This window comes from Typopeltis vanoorti, chromosome 5 (genome assembly GCF_054136105.1).
Source record: "Typopeltis vanoorti isolate ZY-2024b chromosome 5, IOZ_Tvanoo_1.0, whole genome shotgun sequence".
NCBI lineage: Eukaryota > Metazoa > Arthropoda > Arachnida > Uropygi > Thelyphonidae > Typopeltis > Typopeltis vanoorti.
Window position 1 is genome coordinate 101,455,268 of NC_143553.1, and position 17,193 is coordinate 101,472,460.

Below are 17,193 nucleotides of genomic sequence, written 5' to 3' on the forward strand. Positions count from 1 at the left end.
ACATGTTAACTGTAACAAGCAATAATATAACCTTAAGCATCAGAATTGCCTGAATATGCACTACTTGAAAGACTGATGAGAACCAACAGTTCAAAACAGTTGTCACTCCAGTGAAATCTAATAAAGGCAAGGAGGATGTGGAGAGGATCCAGAGACGCGTGATCAAGATGGTGGCAGATTTGTGGAATGAACCTTATGAGAACAGATTGAAGATTTGTGGGTTACAAAAATTGGTTGATAGGCAGAAAAGGGGTGATATGATTGAGACATTCAAATTAATGTAGGGTTTCTATAGGATTCCAGAAGATATTTTTGAGAATAGGGCTGGTAGTGGGAGGACTAGGGGGCCATACATGAAAGCTGGGCAAAAATGTGGTTAACAGGGGGTGTTAGAGCTAGGTTTTTTACTTGGAGAGTGGTAAATGAGTGGAATAAGCTGCCAGAGTCTGTTGTGGGTGCTATGACCGTGAATGAGTTTAAGGCAAGGTATGATAGATACTGTGTGAAAGATGAATAGTTGTTCTTGACATGATGTTAGGGCCTCCCTTAATGAGTCTGTCAACTCCTTGGAGTTGCCCGAAATAATAATAATAATATAGGCTTCTGGGAAGAGTTTGTGTTCTTTTAAGTGCATATCAAGCACTCCATTGCTGAAAGTTATGCTATCATAAGCTCTCTAGTGAATTTTGAAGCATTTATGTTTCTTTCTATATTTGGCTATAGAATTCTGGATAGATTCATAATATCCTTCATTTTAGCATCTTACTTATTCCAGATTGAAGCCTTTCAACTCTAGAATATTAATAAATGTAAAAATGTTAACTCAGTTTCCTATTAAGCCTATATTAAAACGCAAGGGGAAAAATCGCATTACTGAGACTTATCAAAGAGCCACTGTCTACTATATTTATCATCATTATCATCAAATTCCTGCCATGTTCCCTCAAGGGGTGTTCAGGCTATGATAGTACTACATGAAAAATTTACATCTTTACTAACTCCCTATCTACAATTTTCCTCCAAATCAATCTGTTACTTGTCAAGACTCCAACATTATCAGATCTTATATTTCTATCGTCTAAGGCACTTTGTATCGTATCAATCCATCTATATCTAGGTCTTTCTCTGGGTCGTTTTCCTGCCAACTTGGTGGAGAACACTTGTTTTGCTAATCTTTCCTTTCCCATTCTATTTAAGTGACTATACCATCTGAGATTAGCTCTGCTAATGCATTCCTGGATACTGACAATGTCAAGTTCTTTCCTAATATCCTCGTTTTTAATATGATATTGCCATTGATGCCATCTGTTCATGCCTCTAATCTTTCTCAGGACGCTCATATCTGTGGTCTCTAGTCTTTGGTCAAGTGTTTTACTTCTGACCCAGCTCTCAGATCCGTAGGTTAAAACTGGTTTGAACACTGTCTTGTATACAGCTAATTTAGTGTTCCGACTAATTTCTCTCTTATTCCATATGAATTTATTCAATTGACTTCCTACTATACCAGCTTTGTTGATTCTGTTGTCTATTTCCATATTTAATTTACCATCTTCACTAAAAATTGTGCCTAAGTAGCTGAAATATTTTACTTGTTCCACAAGTTCTCCGTTCACATCGCAGTTGCCATTTTCTACGATTCTGCCTATTTTCATTGTCTTTGTCTTTTTATTGCTGACCTTCATACCATATGTATTACAACAGTTATTCAATTTAGTCAGGGAATCTTGCAAACTTGTAGCAGATTTATTTAGAAGTATAACATCATCTGCATAAAGCAAAGAGCTGAGAGTAACATCTCCAATTCTGATATCATGTTTAATACCACTTTCCTTCATAATGTGATCCATGTAGATAATGAATAACAGAGGGATAATGTACATCCTTGTCTCACACCAGATTTAACATTAAGCCATTTACTTGTACTTCCTTCAATTCTAACTCTGACTTACAACTCAAATAAAGGCTAAGTATTGCTTGATATAATGCCCCATTGACACCATATAACTGTAGCGTATTGAATAGTTCTCTCTTGGCACCTTGTCATATGCCTTTTCCAGATCGACAAAACTTAAATATATATCTTTGTTATATTCCCATGCTTTCTCAACTTTGTCGTAAAGCGAAGATCTGATCTTGACAGCCTCTATTTGGCCTGAATCCAGCTTGTTCTTCACCAAGCTTTTCTTCCACAATTCTTCTCAACCGTTTCTCAAGTATACTAGCATAAATCTTATCAGGAACACTCAGCAAGGAAATACTTCTGTTATTCTCACATTCAGTTTTATTTCCCTTTTTATATATCGATACTATGAGAGCTCTACTCCAATCATCGGGAATTCGTCCCTCTGTCCATGCTTTCTGAACTATGCAGTGCAGTCACTGTAAGACTTTTATACCACCATACTTAAGCATTTCTGGTCAAATATCATCTACTACTGCTGCCTTTCCACATTAAGTATTGTTATGTATTCCTGACTGTATGCCTGTTGAGTGTTTTTTACCACTTCTGTTATCACTGCTTGTTTCATTTAGCAATTTTTCAAAGTAATTACTCCATACTTCAAGGGTATCTTTTTCTCCTGTTTTCATGTCACCTTTATCATATCTAATTCCTTTTACAGCACTCTTTCCTCTATTTCTGAGCTTCTTCAACAACCTCCAGAATATTTTGCCACCTTCTTGATATTTATTTTCTATTCTTACCAAAGTTCTCCCATGACTTTTGTTTAGCTAGTTTTACACAGTGTTTAGCTTTCTTACATTTGTCTCTGTATTCTCTAAGTGCACAAGCTGGCTTATTTGCCAGGAACTTTTGATATGCTTTCTTCTTTTCCTTCACTGCCTCTTTAACTTCCTGTGTCCACCTTGGAGTTCTAATTTTTCTATTCTTGCTGAATCAGTCAGAGTTTTCTTCAAGGTTTGGTTCCTGTTCTCAAACTCTTTCATTTTTTCTTCAATAATCTTTGTGTATTTTTGTCTACAGCTCACATTTGAGAGCTGCTCAACTTTTATTCGCTTTAAAACTTTCTTACATGTTATTCTTTTCAATATGAAATTCAGTTGTATCCTGCTCAAGACTAAATAGTGATCACTTCCAATTTCAAATCCTCTGTACACTCTCATGTCCTGCTCCAGGGAGAAAACATCACTATCAACAATAACATAGTCAGTGAGACTGTTCTTATTCCTTGCCTCTTCCCTCCATGTGAATTTGTGCACAGTTTTATATTGGAACATGGTGTTAGTAATAACCAGTCCATGTCCTGAGCAGAAATACAGCAGGTATTTGCCATTATTAATAGCTTTGCTCTTTTCTCCAAATTTTCCCAAAATATTTTTGTTTGTCTCATAATCACTTCCTACTCTGCTATTTAGATCCCCAACAATGACCAACTTTTCCTTTTTCATTGTGTCAGTAGCTTTCTCTAGAGCCTCAAAAAATTCTTCCACTTCTACCTTAGTAGAGCTTTCTGTGGGACCATAGGCACAAATAAGTCTCATTGTCCTGTTTCCCATTCTGATATTTGCCCATATCACTCTATTTGCCATTCAAGAAGATTAGAGAACTATGGCTACTCCTTCTTTTCCTTGATTGTCATTTATATAACATTTATATAACTGAATATAACATTTTGTATTTATTGCTCAGAAAGATTTCTCACTTGTTTCAGTCACCCCTATTATGTCGATCTGGTACTTATCTAATTCATCAGCTAGCTCCATTTCTTTGCCATTCAGGCTTCTTATGTTGATAGTACCGATCTTCAACTCTGGTGATATTGAGTTGGGGTGTGTTAAACAACCGGGCGATGCCCCAGCTGGCTTGAAATTTTGTCATGTTGTACCATCATTTTGTATTTTGGTTTAAGCCAATAAGAATACAATTTGGTTGGCTAAATCCCAAATTGCCAGCCCATCCTCGTTCATTCAGTATCCAGGTAGATACCGAACAGGGTGCACCACAGGAAGGTGATGATTGGACATTAGGTCAGAAGCCCTGGTCGGTTCTCTGCATTCCTTTAAAGGCTATGTGGAGGTCTCCTCTCAGTTATACAGCTTTGACCTTTAAGCACTTCCTAGATTTAATGAAATTGAAATGTGTAGAAAATAAGCCTTTGAGTGAAAAATTCTACACCCTCTGTCCAAAAAGAAACCGAACTTTTTGAAAATAGAAGAAACTAGTGTCGCTACCTGTTGTATTTTTTTGTTGTCGAAAGCATCACCCTTCATTAGTGCTGTTTGAACTGTTTATGACATTTGTTTCATTAGAAACTGAGTTATAGTGGCAATAGTGACAGTGTGTTTTGACAAACGGTCAGAAAATGAGTTACAAACAGAAAGTGCGATTGACTTTTGTGTTAAACTTGGTAAAAGTTTTACCGAAACACATCAAATGCTTCATAAAGCATACAGTGATGAATGTTTATCCCATACTTAACTTTACAAGTAGTTTAAGCGATTTCAAAGTGGTCATGAGACGCTTGAGAACGACGAAAAGAAAGCCGGACCGTCCAAAAACTGAACTGACAAAGTTAACATCCAAAAAGTGCGTGATTTCATCAAAGAAAACCCAAAATCTTACATGAGATTGATTGAAGATGAATTGGGGATTCCAAAATCAATTGTGCACAATATTGACCAAGAGTTTGGGCCTTCGTAAATTGAATTCCCGATTTGTTTCCCCACAACTTGACCGATGACCAAGAAATGTATTGAATTGAACACTGCAAGGACCTTATTAAAACTTCATAATAACTCAAACTTCCTTGAAATGATCGTTACGGGTGAAGAAATGTGGTGTTTTGAGTATGAGCCCGAAACAGTGCGCGAGAGATACCCCTCTTCTGATGGAGACCATCAGAAGAGGGGATATCCAAAAAAATGTCGCTTGGAGAAATCAAAATGAAAGACGATGCTGATTTGTTTCTATGATTCCAAGGGCATTATTCACAAAGAATTTGTTCCACCTGGCCAAACGGTCAATGGTGAGTTTTACCTTGAAGTTTTGAAGCAATTGATAGCAAGAATTCGTCGCATAAAGCATGAATATCGTGACAACTGACCGTTCATCAAAACTCACTGTCACTCTTGGCATTATAACTCTGCTTCTAATGAAACAAATGTCATAAATAGTTTACACAACACTAATGAAGGTTGCCACTTTAGACAACAAAAAGATACAACAAAAAGATACAACAGGGGCGCCACTAGTTTCTTCTATTTTCGAAAAGTTCGGTTTCTTTTTGGACAGAGGGTATATTTGAGAATCTTAAGTATTTGAGTAGGCTTTTAAGAAAGTTTATTGAAATACTTAGGATTCTCAAATAAAATTTTAGAAGATTTAAGATCATTTCAAGAAAGAAATTGTAAACATTATGGAGGAATGTGCAACACAGATTACTAATGCTGACAGAATAGCTGGTTCTGAAAGAAATGCTTATGAGAATAAAAATATAGCGCTTCCTGGTAGAACCCACAGGATATGTTGACTTTGCTTTTAAGTAGAAATTCTAGAGATTTCCATCTGAAACATTTCATCTATAATAAAACTATAATGTTCCAAAAAATCATTTCTCATCTGCAACATATCATTGAAAGAGTATAAAAGAGCAGCATTATGTGTTTTGCTATCTTTCACCAATTCTCTCGGTACTCAGTGCAATTAAACTTTACAGTAATTCTTCTTGGCTCTATTGCCAAAGCTCAGTTTAGTGAACATTGCATGTAAAATTACATTTTTGTTTCCTTCAATAATTTCATTAACTCTGAATGTGTTGTCTTGCTTTCCACATTGTATTTGCTTAGCTGCATATTCTAAAGTTCCTGAGCACTTCTACAGTGTTTTTATACTTCCACTTTCATGACTAATGATCAATTCTTACTACATTTGTTACATAAAAACTGAAGAACACTACGAACCTCAGCACAAATCACATTTCTAAATGAGTAGCCATTTTGAACTGCATTTGCACATCTTTGCTGTGACTGCTTGAAAGCTTTAAGTAGGCACTTTATTACTCTGCTAAAGATATTTATTTGAAAACATATCAGAATGACAAGGTTGAAAATAATCAAATCTAGACTATGTTCTTACTGATTTTTTCTAAAGAGAAAAGATTTCTGGAAGTAGTCTTATTGTCAAGCTTCAAATAACTTTTTTAAAATCATTTTTAGCAGAACATAGTTGGTATATAACTAAAAAAAATTCATGAATCTCTGTTTTGAATTTATTATTACATGGAATATGTATTTATATGATTAGAAAATGCTGGAGTAATGTAGTTTTTTTTTTTTTTTTTTTCAGCATTTATATTAGCATATATGATTTATGACTGGGCAGAAAAAGAACATGTACAGCTCAGTAGAAAAATTCCTGCTGTTTATGCAAATGATGAATGAAATGCAAATTAATATAGTTCAGCCATTTTATGTAGACATTGAATTCTAGTAGCAAGATCACCTATCATTGTAATTGTTCAAATAAAGATAATAAAAGTGAATTAATAAATTTCATTTCAAGCTATTTTTATATTCAAATAGCTGAATTTCTTAAGCATTTATTTAATAAGACAATCAAATCCAAATGGTCAAGTTGTACCTCATCATACCTGTGGACAGTCACAGACCACTTTTGCTTTCACTAAAATCTATTGTTATTCATAGTTTACTATTTAGACTTTCAGACCTAGAATCAATTTTTACTTATCATTGGCATTATCCCATAGTACTCATCTATCAAAATAGGATGAGTGGACTGGTTTCATTTCACTAAGTATTAGTTTACTACAAAGAATATGAATTGCATGCTTAAAACATCTTAGACATATTCTGTCTTGCGAAATCCCTGGCAACTTTATCGTATTGCAAGTAAGAAAACGCATAAAGGATTTTCACAAGAAAAAGCACATAAAGAGATCTTTGCTTTTCACACTATAAGTGAAAACTGCTATTTTGGTTTGTTTTTTTGTTTGTTTGTCTATTTTGTATTTGGAAACAAACCAAAATAGCAATTTTTATACAAAATGCATATTACACAATGAAATCATTATTTTAACATAACTGTTCTATTTTACTTATTATAAAGCATCAATGTGAGTTGAAGAATAATAATAGAAATTTAAACACAAAAGAATGTTTTTTTTTTTTTTTTTTTTTTTTAAATAACGAAACCTGTGGTGCGTTCATAATTAGAAGAAACACACGTATAAACCACAGTGAAAATTATTTAATTGTAAATATTTCATCCTAAGTATCTTAGGACATCATCAGTACAGTATTTAAACAAAATTAGGAATAACATACAGTTAGGGCGCATGATTACAATAGAATCTCATGAAAACGTGCATAACGTGCTAAAGTAGTACAAAAAAAAAAAAAAGAAAGTTAATTATTTAACACAATTTTGTATGATAATTTCCCATACTTTAGGAATAGTAAGAACGTCGTGTTTATGAGATTCCATAATTTTAGAAAGACGTTCTGAGATGCCTTTAACGTAAGGTATGGGAATCCTATGCACTTCTTCCTATCTGGTTTGATGTATGCAGAAGTAACTGATGATTTTTTTTTTTTTTTTTGTACTACTTTAGCACGTTATGCACGTTTTCATGAGATTCTATTGTAATCATGCGCCCTAACTGTATGTTATTCCTAATTTTGTTTAAATACTGTACTGATGATGTCCTAAGATACTTAGGATGAAATATTTGCAATTAAATAATTTTCACTGTGGTTTATACGTGTGTTTCTTCTAATTACAAAAGAATATAACTCCAAAAAATGCAGTCACATAACACAAAACAGGGATAAAACAATGTTGGGATAGGTGTGTGTGATGACAATTTTCAAAGTTTTGGAAGAGAAAGATTGTAATCTAAATTAGGCTGATGGAGTAATACTTAAGCACTTTCCTTGTATAAATGTTCAAATTTACAAGTATAGTTTCTCCTCAGCAGCTTAATGGACCATTCAGGTCTAATGCAGTCATCACTTGGTTTCTCCAGCTGTCTCTATCATAGGCTGCATGTTGTGTAAAGTGATCATCCAGTTGTTTAGGTCTGTAATTTCTACATCCATCCAGTCATTGTGCTTGGGGTCTTCCTGCATCTTTTCTTGTTGGTTTTATTTGTAAGTGCTTGTTTAACTGGTCACCAGTTAAATGAGTACTGTTCCAAATGTAAACAAATCAATTTTCTTACTTCTTATAAATGATAGAATATTGGGTCTTGGAAACAGGTTTCATAGTTCCTCGTTATGTCTGTGAATTCTTACAGTCAGGTACTTCGATTGTAAGATAGTCAAAAATTGTTCTTGGTAATTTTCTGTTATCTCCCTTTGTTTTTGACCATGTTCACAAACCATAGGTTTTTCTTTGGATTTTCTTGATAACATTCTAGAATTTAGGAGTTTTAAGATTGCAAAGTATTCACTGTTGACCTGTACTAAGTTAAACAGCAGAGTAGTAAGAGAGTACCTCCTTGTACTCTCTTACTAAATGAGATTTTATTTCAAAACTTCATAAATACTCCTGTAGGAAATATACCTTCTAGAGCTTGTGGTGACTGCATAGCTATATCTTATTTATATACTTCTGTGGTATTCTAAAAAGTTTTATTGCATTTAAATGTTTACTGTCATATGCTTGTTAGTCTACAAATACGAGATATAACGCTATCAAATTCATGATAATTATCAGGTGTGAAAATATGATCACTTTGTCATCTTTCACTTGAAGAAGCCACATTGATAGTCTGATCATGTTTGAAGCATGTAAATTAATTTCATTCCATATCAGTGTAGATAGTATTTTGTAGTAAGCATTGCAAAAAGAAATACCTCTATAGTTACTGGTAATCATGAGATTTTTAAAAAAATTATTTATATATAGGAAAAATAGGCATATAGTGTAACTGGGATTTCTTTTTTTTTGTCATATTAGTTGGATGAGTTCATAAATCTCAGTTGTTCTTCCAATTTTTAGAAATCCTGCTCCACTCTCTTTTAAATATCCCACTGCATCTGAAGAACCTCTGAGTTATCTGTATTGTTTTCAAATTTTCAATTTTTTCTGCTTGCTTTTTTTTCTCTGTCTGTGAATTGAAGGATTTCTTCTGTGCAATGAGTACTAATATTTTGTTATCGATAGATTTGTTTTCTATGTTTCAAGTATGAAAGTTGTATGCCTGCTTTATCTTTTCTGCATATTGTCTTATGTTTACATCCTGGTGCTTTTCGATATTATAACTATCGGTGTTTCTATTTCCATTAAGACATTTGACAGAAAGGCTTAGTTTGAAGTGGTATTACTAGGTGAACACTATCTGCATTAGCTTCTCTTCAGGTACAGATCCTTCTTATGTGTCTTGTGCCTATTGTTTATCATTACATGGTCTATTTGGCTGCTTAGTATTCCATCTGGGGAAAGCCAAGTTTGATTATGTATATTTCTTCTGCAAAAGCATATACTACTAACTAGCCCTCTGGAAGATGCAAAGTTAATAGCTCTACACAAAAACCATACCCCATATAATGACATAAAAAACACTTTGTGGTTTTTGTGTCATATGTTCCACTGTAGAATATTGTTCTGTTATTTTTCTGTAGGTTTCCATGATCTGGCCATTTGGGTTCTTGTATAGCTAAGATCTGAATATTGTAATTTTCTATTGTACCAATATCATCTTGAAGAGATCCATGGATTTAAACAAAGTTTTTATTTTACATATTTCAACTCAAAATCCATTGGTCAGTTGCCATTTTGAATAGTCTGGTTTGTAAACTTAGTGCCTAGTTTCATAACCTTGGTTTTTTACATTAGATGTGCAGTCAGCCTATTGGAACAACCTCCAATCTGGAGGATCAGGGTTCCTGCCCTTTGACTTCTCAGGCATAGGAGGCCCTACCAGTAGCAATTGCACTGCCAGCATAGCTCTCCAGGTTATTGGAATAGGGAAGCCCTCCACAATAGTTATGCAGAAGTTTATTATTATATAGGTATCGTCATGGACTCATCGTGGGAGATGCATTTATTCACACACTAGCCATCATTCATACAATATCTATTATACTTCTTAAACTCATTCACCACCCTCCAAGCAAAATATCTAGTCCTAACATCCTTGCTAACCACACTCTTGCACAGCTTCCACTGATGACCCCTTGTTCTCTCCCTTCTTGCGATATACTGAAAAAAAGTCATCATTGTCAGTCCTATTCGTCTATCAACTAATTTTTGAAGCCTACAGACTGTTAGTCTATTATCATAAGGAGCATTCTCATACAGACCAGCCACAATCTTTGTCACTCGCTTCTGGATCCTCTCCACAACTCATCACTACGGAATCTGGGAGTCCAGTTGTGGCCTTATATCACTTATTGAAAGTTTTTCCACTTGGTTACATTATAAATTAAAGATGCCAAGAAATTCTTGGTTTAATTCTTTATCCAAGTGTAAGCAAAGTTTGCACATAAATTAATTTCATGACTGGGCAACTCGTATGTAGGGGCTAATGGCATCACATCGCTTGCCTTAGTATCCCATAATCCAAAGCACATATCCTTACATGTATAATACTATGCATTATGGAAAAGGTCACTATCCAGACTGGTTTAAACCTTTATTGAGGTCTCATCAGTGGGAGCCAGACCCAGGAGTGATACCAAGGTTGAAGTAATACCGAAGTCATATTTCCATATACAAGTAGCCAATCTAAGGCAAGTGAGGTGAAGTCATCAGCCCCTATATATGAATTGCCCAGTCATGAAATTACTTCATGTGCATACTTTACTTGCTTATACTTGAATAAAGGATTAAACCAACAATATAATTTCTTGGCACCTTTAATTTATACTTATACTACTTGTTAGAGTGTTCTTTATCAATCACATAATCTGATGTGCTTTTGGTTACCTTTGCAATATGCCCTCTAAATTTCAACTCCCTTATCAACAATCACATCCAAGTTCCTGGCCTTATCAGTTGCCTGCAGTTCTATATAGTACAGAGCTTCTGATCTCTTCCCAAAGCACATCAACTTACACTTGGCCACATTAAACTAGCAGTATGGACAAAGCTAAAGCCATTTACCTTTGTCCATACTGCTAGTCTAAGTCTTCCTGCAGGATCTCTGCAGTCCTTCATTTATCATTGCTGTTTCCAGTTTAGCATCAGTAGCAAACAGTATTTCCTGTATGATATACAAATTGATGAACAGAGGACCAATACCGAGCCCTGTGGTACACCACTGGTCACTTGCCTTCACCTGGACTGCACTCCTCCATAAACCACTCTTTATTATCTGTCCATCAGCCACTCTCTAATCCGAATCACCAGACTCATATCCAATTTGCTCCAATTTATGCAATAGAATTCTATATGGAATCTTGTCAAATGCTTTTGCAAAGTTGATCAATATCACTGGGTAGCCATTTGCCTTATCAAACTCCATTGTCACTTGATTATAAAAAAGTAAGCATATTACTAAGGCAAGACCTACCTTTCACTAAACTATGTTCATTATCAAGTATCATATTACTATCCACCTAGTCCTGAATTCTGTCTTTCACCAATTTCTCCAATAACATAATCCCCACTCCTAATGATTGACCTATAATTTGCTACTTCTATCTTAGAGCTTCCTTTATGTCTTGGGACTATTTTGTCCTCTTTCCACCCCATTAGCACCTTCCCACTACTGAGGCTTAAATTAAACAGCTTGGTCAGAGGAGTTGATAATTTCCTTGCACATTCTTGTAATACATGAGCCAATATGCTATCTAATCTCATGGCTGTGTTTGTATTGAGGTTCTGCAATATTCTAAGTACCTTCATCAGTGAATATCACATCTGGTATTGCAACGTTATTACCTAGATGGTGCTCCTCTGCAAAATGCTCACACAGTAATTCAGCTATTTGGTTTGATTCTGTTACGTCTCCACCATCAGCACTTTTTAAAGTCATTCTTCCATAATCATTCCTCCTTTTACTCACCACATAGTGAACAAACTCCTTAGGGTTTCTTTTGGCCTCATCACCTAGCATTCTCTCATAATTAGCTTTGCCCTTCCTTACCATACCAGTCACCCTTCTTGCTCGTGACTAGTGCTCATTGGCATGCTGATTACCTTTTTATTTATAATCCCTTCACAACCTTTTCTTTGTGTGCAACTCCTGCTTAATGAAGTTATTTGTCCTGACTCTAGGTATATATACATTCAGATACTGCTATCTTCAAACATCCCTTGACCACCTTCTATGCACTACCATCATCTCTCTCCCATCACAGTCTTGTCCCATAGTCTAAGACTTCCTGTAGGATCTCTGCATCACCATTCAGGCAATTATGCATTTGCAGTTATTCAAAAGTATATTATCCCCTTGGATCTTGTGACTAGGATTGTCAATTCCATGTTGAGCTAGAGAGATTTATGATGTTTAATAAGCTGATATATATGTGCCGATTTTCCTGTTTTTATACTTTTTGGTGTGTTATATATATATATATATATATGTGTGTGTGTGTGTGTGTGTGTGTGTGTTTTCACACGAAAAAACATAGGGATCAAGCAGCAACAAAACAGATTGATTGCTAATAAGAAGAGTGAATGCTGAGAACAAGAAGGTTTGTCCTGCTGAAGAGAAACTTAAGGATATTGAAAATGAACTAACTTCTGAAATCATAAAATTCAAACAGATTTTTGCCAAAAAAATTGGCATCCCTTATCCACTCCACCAAAGACCAGCCATATTCCCTAGACTTACCAGGTCCCTTGTAGTTGCAAACTGTCCTACTACAGGCAAACAGGCAGGACAGCCAATATCAGAATTTCTGAACACAAGGACTACAGACCAGTCAGGACTTCTGACCAAGCTTTAGACACCCACCACAAGATACACTGGAAGAAAGCTACTGTATTACATCACAGCAAATACATGAGCGGCTATTGTCAAATCTGCCTCAGCCCTGAAAAACTTTCAAGCCTCAACAAATTTGGGTGCATGAGACTGCCCGAAATTGTGAAACAATCATCCTCAGATCTTCTGCCCAACAGCCAAGACCACCCAATCTAGCCCGCTAGGGGACTCTAGGCCTGACTTTGGTTGCCTTTCTTCAGCCTCACTTGCTCGGTGTTAGTGCCTGCATGCACGTGTCATTGTTTTTGTAATCCCTGATGATCACAGTGTAACATTGCTAAATATAGGCAAGTAATTAAAGTTTATTATAATTTAATATTTCTCTATACGTTGTTATTTTCTGAAAAATAATAGTTATGAGTAACTAACGTAAAAGTCTTATTACCAAAATTAATTCAAGACCATTTTACAAGACAAAGTCAAGTTTTTGGAAGGCAGAAGATACCTATAACAGCAACAGAAGCCTCTCTGGTTAAGAACTAAAATGATATAGCAAGAAATTAGGCAAGTCATATTCTGGATTGATAAGGGTGTGCTTACCAATATATAAACCTGGAGAAGAAGGCGGAAGAAAATTTTAAAGTAAGGATATGATTCAGAAAAGTAGATAACATCAAAGGAATTCTGCAGACTTTTGCTGAATACTTGAAGAAATCTTTCTAGGATATCCAAACTTTCTATACGTTGTTATTTTCTGAAAAATAATAGTTATGAGTAACTAACGTAAAAGTCTTATTACCAAAATTAATTCAAGACCATATTTGAATTAATTTTGGTAATAAGACTTTGAAGATTGAAAACTTCAAACACCAGATCGGACTATTATGAATGGCTTGAGCATCCTTGATACCTGATGCTCAAGCCATTCATAATAGTCCGATAACAGCAGGAGAAATCAAATTAGCATTTAAGTAGTGTAGGCCACAAAATGCACCAGCATATGCATATACTCCTGGAATGGAATTCTACCACATTAATCGGGCTCATTAACAATTCCTGACAACTGGGGATCATCCCAGCAAAGCTCCGTCAGCATTATAGATTCATATTAGATATCACAGAAAAAAAAAAACTAGACTAAGGAATAAACCGTTCCAAAAATGCATAACTATTACTCGTTTTGAACGATAAATATTTCTATGGTTTTGCAAATCATTTAATTTACAATATGGAGACCACGTGTCTAAGCATAAATACGTTTATTAAAAAAAATATATAACTCGAGTTGGCTAAGTTCTTGAACTTACATCACCGAAACATGACTTAGATTAAGAAAAAAAAAAGTAGAAAAAATTATTTACACAACAGATATTACAAGAACTTCAAACTAGTACATATAAGCAGAGTAAAAAAAACACCACCGTATTAACAAATGTACAAGTGTTCGAACAATGCTATTTGTTGCTGTGACATCAAACATATTTATGTTATACACTGCTTGTAGTCAACGACACCCCAATGGTCCAGGTACATCATGCCATTTCATGAGTCCCGTGTTTGTAGCCGATATAAATTGGAGCACTGTGATGCTCCCAATAACTTCGATTGAATACGGTTGAAATGGCTGTGAGAAAGGAACTGACAGGGTTTGAACGAGGCGTGCTGATGGGATGCAACATTGCAGGTCTATCCGTTCTGCAAACTGTTGAAAAAATTGGGTCATCCCAAACCAACAGTCAGTAATACCATACTAAAATGGAAGTGCAGGAAGTTAACTGCAAATGCTACCAGCTGTGTATGACCAACCACACTCATTGAAGGTGACCATACGATGCTATGAAGAATAATATTCAAAGACTTCCATTCATTGGCCCATGCATTGAATGTGGAGTTCCCAGCATCAACTGCAACACAAATCTGCACAAAAAAAACATCCAGAAATGAGCCTCACAACATGGGTTTCCATACAAGTACCACATCTACCCTCTAGCAGACGGATAGGCATGGGTGTGACAGATGCCTTGTGAACATCTTACCAGAGTGCAAACTCCAACAATGAAGTTCGTGAAGTGATAGTATGGACCATTGCTTCCTACTTTGTAGTGTTTCTATGGAATTGACTGTCTATTTCTAGCAACAGAATGGACCACATCATAAGGCGGCTGCTGTAACATGTTGGCATAAGTGTTACCACACTTTACTGACCTCCACAAAGCCCTGATCTCAATCCTGTTCCATATCTGTGGGATGAACTGGAGTGTCGAGAGAAGACAAGGGACATCCCATAACAGTCCAGGACCTCATTGCCTACAGGAAGACTAGTCCGAAATTCCCATTGACTGCTATCAGAAGTTTCTGGAAAGTATCCTGTAGGAAAACTTCAATCATTGCAGTGAAAAGAGGTAGGCACCATAGCTGTCAAGTCTAGTCGCTGACTGAAGGAACTTTTTCTGATCCCTTCTTTGACCAGATCCCTAGTTAGTCGATCTCTGAAATAGAAAAGTGGATTTTTTTCTCCTGGAAACTCAGGTTTTTCATCCAGTAAACTCAAGAAAATAGACCATAGAACCCACACCATTGAAGACAATAATATATCCTGTTAGGGTTAAGTACCAAGAGATAGCAGCACTTGTTTACTCATCTCCATCGGTTTCCGATTATATAATTAGTGATAATCATCGGCCAGCTATCTCTTCCGGTAGAGCCTGAACTGCCTACTCCTTATAGGGGAATAAAAGGCATTAGCTGATTTAATTTTATTTTTGATAAAAATGGAAAAAATCCTTAACTCGCAGTACGAATCAAAAAGGGACGTGTAAAAATTCAGCTAATGCCTTTTATTCCTACATGGAGTAGGCAAGCCCATTTTACCCCTATGTAACTTTTGGAGACTGAGTAGACAATTGAAACTCCACTGGTATTTAATCTTAGATAGCTGGTTCGCTGCATGTCGATTACATTCGTCATTGCTTTGGGCTATGACAAATGACTGCTATAACAAGCGCCGCCATCTCGTGGTCCCTAACACTATTTTAAATGTCTCAAAATAGTGTGGGTTCGATGGTCGATGTTCTTGATTTTACGGAACGAAAAACGAGTTTCTGGGAGAAACCTGCTTGCCCGTGCTAGAGTCCGGTTCGACCATTTCCCCAAACTCGGGAACCGGTCGAAAAGAGGCTTAGAAAATGTTCCTCTAGTCGGCGGCTACATTTGAACCCAAGTCTTGCTTTGTGTATTCAAGTGCTGTGGAGTGCAAATGCCTCTTCCACTGAGCTACACAGGCTCTAGATATATGCATGTATAATTTTTCCAGTTAACATGTAGAGGCGAGTACACGAGCCCACAGACTACCACTCCTTGAGCACTGTTTAACTTTTTTGGAAGAGATTTGGATATGGCGTGTTTGTGTCCTTTTAATGGTGTTTGAGAGGAGTTATAGGTTTTTGTGTGTGTGCATGAGAGACTAATTTCCCTCTAATTTTCAGTCTCGCTATGATATTTATATAGGACCTGTTTCAGCTTTCTCTAGGTTTCTGTCGTCGAATGGTAGTTTGTTTATCATGTCAGGTTTGCAGAAGTTTTGGGTGGCTTTTCCGTAATGATTATTATACTTATATGTTATGTAGTTTGTTGATTGTGATCTTGTTATCTGATATGTTGTTCTGGTTACTCTATAGGTTGGATTGAAGTAAAGTTTTAACCTGACTATGTAGTGGCATAATTGTTTCACCCTAAATATTTTGTAGTGGCCCCTTGCCTTTAATACAAAACATCATACATCCCCTTCTTGGAGATGTGTTTTGGCATTAAGGGTAAATATTAAGATTAGTGATCAGAGCTTATGCCACCTTTACCACGAGTTGCCTTGGTCTTGCACTACCTGCAGGATCAGCTAGACTTGCATCACTTGCAGGCACAAACCTGCCTTGTTTGTCTGTTTGCTTACTTGGGAAATGGAGTAAAACCAGGTTTAAAATTGCTTGGTATTTTTAACATTTATTATACCCAAGGTAAAATACTTTCTACATTTATATCTCCTCCAGAGATTTTTATTTAATAAGGTTAAAACACCTTATGGTAACTTGTTCTGGTAAAATACTTATAAGCTCTGTATTACTAAATCTTGGTATTTCTAGCCTGGCTCCCACTGATGAGACCTCAATAAAGGTCGAAACCGGTCTGGGTAGTGGCCCCCTTGCCTTTAATACAAAAACATCATATATCCCCTTCTTGGAGATGTGTTTTGGCATTAAGGGTAAATATTAAGATTAGTGATCAGAGCTTATGCCACCTTTACCACGAGTTGCCTTGGTCTTGCACTACCCTGTAGGATCAGCTA

At 36.0% G+C, this 17,193-nt stretch overlaps 1 protein-coding gene across 1 annotated transcript in view; it reads left to right on the forward strand.

The window, feature by feature from the left end:
- Positions 1–6,513, forward strand: part of UQCR-Q (Ubiquinol-cytochrome c reductase ubiquinone-binding protein) — a 52,847-nt gene extending 46,334 nt beyond the window's left edge. Inside the window, exon 3 of the mRNA XM_090393286.1 lies at positions 6,305–6,513. Within this exon, the coding sequence (XP_090249412.1) occupies positions 6,305–6,399 (95 nt within the window). The 3' untranslated portion in view covers positions 6,400–6,513. The remainder of the gene's footprint in view (positions 1–6,304) is intronic.
- Positions 6,514–17,193: the final 10,680 nt, after the last annotated feature.